Consider the following 6,689-nt stretch of genomic DNA (forward strand, 5'->3'; position numbering starts at 1 on the left):
TAAATGTTATTGATGACCATAACAACGACCGACTGTTCTTGGCTTTTACTACCCGTAATTGTCATATTTAACTATATATAGTACTACCACTGTTGGATAATGACAGCACTAGAACCATCATGGAGATCCGTCTGGCCCTGTCATGGTGATGACCGACTATTGATACTTGTTCACCAGGGGTGTAGGATCTGATTGTGCGCACTTGGTCTGTTAGAGAGGAAGCCCCTGTCCTTTGATAAATTGGGTTGTAACTTGAGTGGGCTTAGTGTGTTATCTCTTGTCTGTTATCCCTTGGCTGGGCCATTATGTATCCGTGGGCCTACCTTGTAAGTATTCCTGCGTCAAGTATTATGTAGAACAATTGTTTATCTAGTACTCCGTTTATAAACAAATACTCCCTCTGTGAACTAATATAAGAGCGTTTAGATCACTACTTTAGTATTCTAAACACTATTATATTAGTTTACGGATGGAGTAGAAGACTTTTAGGTCATCACTTTAATGATCACTACTTTAGCGATCTAAAAGAATGTACATGGGGTACTATTTAGGCTATAGTCGTTTAAATTGGAATCACTAAAGTAGTGATCATTAAAGTGCATAGCAAAAAAATGTGTATAGCCTATATTAAAAGAATGTGCATAGCAAAAAATGGGAATCAAACATATTGTTTTAATAAAGAAAAATGTGTATTGAACATTCTTATCATTTCATGCGAAATATAGGTTCATTCAAATATATGTGTTTTTTGTTGGATTCAGTCACAGTTTGGCATTTAATTAAGATACATTACGAGGGTTTTATATACCTAGCCAAGGTTAAGATGGAACACTAACAAGTACATCAGCTACCATTGTTTTCCTCCTTTCTCTTTTTTTAACATAGTTGTAGCATAGCACGTACTACTAGCTTGAAGTTGACCTGATTAGGGCATTAAATTCATGTAATTAAGTAGTGTGTTGCGATCTTTGACTTAGAAACTTGGGCAGAATCTGGCGGGCACCGTGTACGTCGATCGAGTCCACTCCATGTGGGGTTCTTTAAAGCATTCGGAATCTGTAGGCTGGGCTCATCATGTGATACACTTGTAATTAAGCTCACTCCCTGAATTTAGCCGTCAAGGGACAGCTAATTGCCGTGTAAAATTGACCTTTTCTACTGGTGTTTAATATTCACCTTGGAATTCGTTGGTGTCATGTGTTCTCCTCCTTGGGCATCTCTTTCTCAGGCTTACTACTGCCTAGATCACATATCCCCATCGGTTCATACGATGCCCATACCTACGAACTCATACGATGCCCATCATACATATCCCGCAACACGATGTACCCTCTCCTGCAACTCATACGCCACAACCGCAGCTTAGACGTCCTTCCTTCTACAAGACCTTGTTAGCACGAGACCGAACGGTCTATATCCGATGGTCCATAATTTTGGTGCACCAAGCACGGTGGCTACCAAATCCTCACTCTTACCGAGTTCGGAAGAAGGCCATATTAAATACTACTCCCTCCATAAACAATTATATGACGTTCTAACTCTTTTCTAATTCGGATGCATATAGGCGCATTTTAGCGTATTTGTTAACTCATTCAATCCGTATGTAGTCCATATTGAACTATCTAAAATGTCTTATATATATTTGTTTACGGATGGAGTACTGTGTTAAAAGTAATTAACAACCTGCTTGATGGCTTGCTTGCCTCTCACATTGGCAACAGGGAACTAGCTAGCTAGCTAGACCACAAGAACAGTTTATGTAACATTGAGTCTTTGATCTCTCAAGATAATAAAATCAAAAGGATATATAAATTTAATAGAAGGGCTAAAAGTCATAATCCCAGTAGCCTGATCGATCAAAAATTCTCCCATGGGCACTATGCAGCCTTGGCGCACGTCGTCGTGATCGATGCATGGCAAGTAGGGCCACTTTATTTCTGCTTGCCACTAGCTGACCTGCTCGCCGATAAGGTCGAGGCCGACGACGAGGAAGGTGACGCCCTGGAAGAGCAGGAAGTAGAAGTGCAGCCCCTGCGCCGAGAGCAGGCTGCGTGTCGCCGCGATGAGGAGGAGGAAGGCCAGTGCCAGCTCCTTCTTGAAGATCCTGTTGGGAGGCTTGGCCTTACTGGTCTTCTTGATCGCGGCTGCCAGTGATGTGACCTCCTCTGCCTCGGCCTTGAGTTGCAGGTCCTTGTTGTCAAGTTGGTGTGTCTTGGCCCATGCCTCCAGCCCAGCCTCGGACACTCCGCGGACGAGCCTGGGGGCGGGCCTGGTGGCGGTGTCGGTCTTCTCCGCCATCGCGAAGATGTCGGACTCGGAGGAGGTCCTGCCGGCCTTCTTCGTGACGACCCACTCGTAGGAGCTGCCCAGCTGGAACAGCCCCGACACCATGGCGTTGAACTTGGTCACGGACATGGTGTTCTCGAAGAGGAGGTATGGGATGACAAAGGGGAAGGACTTGGGCGCCGGCAGGATGTTGAGCACCGACATGATCATGGGCACGTAGCAGATGACCCAGATCGGCAGCTCCGCCTCGGGCACGAACATGGTGAGCGGCAGGATGACGCAGAAGAGCGTGAAGGAGTAGAAGGGCAGGATGAGCTTCCTGAGGAGGAAGAAGAGCATCACCAGGTTGGCCTTCTTCCACAACGGGATCTGCATGCAATAAAATAAACATACAAGGACCTAGTCAGCAGCAGATCTCTATGCAAGTGTGACTACTAATTAATCAATAAAATCACCTTGGACTTGATGATGGCCGGGAGGCAGAGGCGGAAGAGCTGCATGGGGCCGGAGTGCCACCGGTGCTGCTGCTTCCGGTAGGCCTGGTACGACTCCGGCAGCTCACAGAGCACCTACAAAAAATACAAGTATATTGGCTTCATACTTTTTTTAACGTAGCTAACTAGATTGCATCCGATATAGAGTAGTACAATATAATTTACCTTAACATCGTTGAGGTAGATGAACTTCCATCCCTGTAGATGGGCGCGCACGGCGATGTCCATGTCCTCCACGGTGGTGCGCTCCATCCAACCGCCCGAGTCCTCGAGGGCCTCGATGCGCCACACACCCGCGGTGCCATTGAAGCCGAAGAAGTTTAGGTAGATGCCGTTGACCTGCTGCTCGACCTCGAAATGGAAGCACAGATTGATGTTCTGCAGCCGGGTCAGCAGGTTCTCGTCCTTGTTCACGAAGCTCCAACGCGCCTGCACCAGCCCAAGCTCCGGGTTCCCCTACAAACAAATATCATTCCATCATTCCATCTACACATGTAAATTCAAAGCGAATTTCTTTGTAGTTCTACAAGTAGTATGTGCTAGACTAGCAAAGTAGTGATCTAAAACGTCTTATATTTGTTTACAGATGTACTACTAGCTAGGTCAACAGCCAAATCTGAGATCGATCCATGTGGACTTAGATGCGTGAGCGTAAAAGTTAGTCCAGCTAGCTAGTAGTAGATCTCTCTTTTATCATGCCTGTCGACGGAGTTAACGTTAAGCAATGCATAGATAGTCGAGTTAATTAGTGCACCTTGAAGTGTGGGACTGTGAGCTTTAGGAAGTCTGGGTTGGGCTGGAAGTCGGCGTCGAAGATGGCGACGAACTCGTAGTCCTTGACGTACTCGCAGCTCATGGCGGACTTGAGGTTGCCGGCCTTGTACCCTGTACGCGACAGCCGGTGGCGGTAGATGATGTTCACTCCCCTCTGGTTCCACTTGGTCACCTCCGCCCTGATGAGCATCTGGCACGTCTCGTCGTCCGAGTCGTCCAGCACCTGCACCAGCATGCGATCCCGCGGCCAGTCGATCTGGCACACGTGTGAGATCGACGTCTCGTACACCTGCACATCAGTTTCATTAAAACGTAAGTATCAAAAAATGTAGCATCAAGCAGATACAAAAGCATGCATGCATGATGCACGTACCTCTTTCTCGTTACACATGGGCATCTGCAGAAGGACCATGGGGAAGTAGGCGCCGAGGTCATCGCCGTCCTCGAGGTCATCGTCATCAGCGTATTTGTTGCCACGTTTCTTGGTGGCGACGAGGCCGGGTTTGATGCCGCGGACCTTGATCCAGAAGCAGCCGAGGCAGAGGAGGATGCGGTCGATGGACTGCACCATGAAGAGGACGATGCAGAAGCCGGAGAGCTTCTCTATGGCCCACGCAATGTAGTCGATGCGGAAGGCGAGCCACGCCACGTAGGCGCGGTGGAGCCACCCCTGGATCTCCTGCTGCTCCGGCATGCGGAGGCCGTCCGGCAGGTGGCGGAGGTTCTCCGGCAGGTGGCGGAGGTGCTCCGGCAGGTTCTGCAGGTGCTCGGGGAGCTGCCGGAGGTAGTGCTCCGGCAGGTCCCGAGGGAAGTAGTGCCACCCTTTGAGGTAGGCCGCCGTCTCGAAGGCGAGCATGGCGAGTGAGAGGAGCAGGAACGCGCGGAGGAAGCCGAGCATGTGGCGGCCGCGCCCCGAGGCCTCGGCGTCGGGCTCCGCGTCGGCGTCCCGGCTCCGGCGGACGCGCCGGTTGACGGCGCCCAGGAGGCCCCAGAAGCCGCCGGCGAGCCACGCGACGCAGCCGACGGCGCGGTGCGCGCGCAGGAGGAGCACCCACTTGAACTGCTTGGCGTTCTTGCTACGCCGCGCCTTCTCGGAGCTGTCCATGCCGGGGCCGTCGATCTCCACCAGCGAGTAGGGGTTGTCCATCTTGACCACCACCGGCGTGCCATGCTCCTCCTTGTCGCCCCACCACGACGACGCCATGGCTGCTTGCTCAGATCACTCCAACGATTAAAGCGTAGCTTGCTTGCTCGATGGATGGATCGATCAGTCAGCTCAGTCAGTGCGTGAGCACGTTGGTAACTGTGCTGATGGATCGGGAAGCCAAGCCCAGGTTAGTGATACGATGTGTTCTTGGAAGCGCAGCTGCTAAGCTCGGTTCCAACAACACAGCATGTGAGGTAGGTTGCTTCACCCCACGGCACCGCCTCCGTCTTGGCCCCTGATCCAAGATCTTGGATTCTTGCCTCTCGGAATGATACACTTACTACTCACCTATGTCTATATATGAGCATAGTACATTTAGTTTCTACGAATTTGTCGCAAGATTACAATCTAGCTGAGGAAATATCGATGAACAAACACACTGTGCACAAGTAACGTACCTTGTAACCTGATGAGATAACAAACTGTGGCCGTGATTCAGCTCACTTGAGTGGCTAGCAGCTTGTAGAGATACAGTGGAGCTGTAGTACTGAGCAGAGTGTAACCAACCAACTTGAGTGGCTACTGCTGTACCACAAGCTCCAGATCGACTCCAGACTCCAGAGTGAGGCTTCCGGTAGGCAGCCCACTTGGAGGGTTTTATAGACCTTGCCAAGTTTGAGATGCAACACTCATTAACAAGTACATCAGCCAGCGCACACAAAATAAATTACTACTGTAATTAAAAAAATGTCAAAAAATTACTTGATCACATTTGACTCTAAAAAAGTTATGTGTTTTTTATAATTTGTTGCAATTACTAAGATATTTTGCGCATATATGGCTAGCACCCGGGTGCACCAAGTTCCCTTCCGTACATCAGCTCCCTTTTTTTTAACATAGTATACGTAGTAGCATAGCTCCACAGCGCGTACGTACTAGCTTAGAGTTGACCTGATTGCGGCATTAAATTCAAGTATGGTGGTGTGATCTTGACTTCAAAACTTCAAGTGTGGAACCGGGGAATCTGCCCGGCATCGTGTGCGTCGAGCGATCGACTCCATGTGGGGTCTTTAAATGCATTGGGAATCTGGAGCCTGCGCTGATCATGTGTACACACTCTGCTAATTGAGCTCACTCTCTGAATTTAGCCGTTCAGGGACAGCTAATTTCCCTTTAGTATTCACATTAAGAAGCTTCCTTGGAATTTGCTGCTCTTCTTTTTTCTGCCAAGGGAATCCTTGGAATTTGTCGGTGTCATGTGTTCTCCTGCATGGGCTGCTCTTTGTCGGCAAGCTAGGCTCGAGTCGATCCAATCATGGTTAGCTCAGGCTTACTACTCCCTAGATCACAAAATAGGATTCCGTCCCACTTTATAAATAAATAAAACGAAGCCGACACATTACAGGGGTGGAGATTTTTTTTTAGGCAGGGACAGTGGAGGGTTTAGTGACAAAACCCCGGACGAACAGTCTATCAGATACAAGAAACTAGGAAGAACAACTAATCAAGTCTACCAACAAACAATCGCACAAAAAAAAAGGTGCAAAGTGAAGCGCTGCTTGACTTCATCATAGTAACTGCGACGCCCAAGAGAGGAACATGGTCTAACCATGAGGAAAACGTCTACCTATTTCGTGCTTCAAAAAGGATAGACCGTAGTAGTATCATCCATCCTTCGACCAAGAGGTGATATGTTTTGAATATATCTATAACTTTCGCTAGTGTAATCATCCGTTGACACGGGTGATATTGCACCGCGGTCCACTGGCTAAAATTATTTATGAATTTTACCGCTACGTATGCTACACAAAGAAGACAAGAGGGTAGGAGATGAACACAATAGAGACAGCAAAGCGCTGCAACATGAGAGAACAGGAAACGACAGAGGATGTAATGATCGTGAATTGATAGAACCGAATTGCCATTATGATCTTCACTACAACCACACTTTGCAGTGTCTAATAGTATCACTCTAGGAGTGAGTGTCG

At 48.5% G+C, this 6,689-nt stretch overlaps 1 protein-coding gene across 1 annotated transcript; it reads right to left on the reverse strand.

The window, feature by feature from the left end:
• Window positions 1–1,674: 1,674 nt before the first annotated feature.
• Window positions 1,675–5,309, reverse strand: LOC119266568 (probable xyloglucan glycosyltransferase 3). The gene is made up of 6 exons (XM_037547801.1): window positions 5,160–5,309; window positions 3,928–5,055; window positions 3,535–3,843; window positions 2,946–3,236; window positions 2,742–2,855; window positions 1,675–2,655 (listed from the first exon to the last, which is right to left on the reverse strand). Exons 2-6 carry the CDS (start codon window positions 4,756–4,758, stop codon window positions 1,948–1,950), a joined length of 2,253 nt encoding a protein of 750 aa, XP_037403698.1. The 5' UTR covers window positions 4,759–5,055; window positions 5,160–5,309; the 3' UTR covers window positions 1,675–1,947.
• Between the last annotated feature and the right edge of the window lie 1,380 nt (window positions 5,310–6,689).

This window comes from Triticum dicoccoides, chromosome 3A, assembly GCF_002162155.2.
Source record: "Triticum dicoccoides isolate Atlit2015 ecotype Zavitan chromosome 3A, WEW_v2.0, whole genome shotgun sequence".
NCBI classification, from domain to species: domain Eukaryota; kingdom Viridiplantae; phylum Streptophyta; class Magnoliopsida; order Poales; family Poaceae; genus Triticum; species Triticum dicoccoides.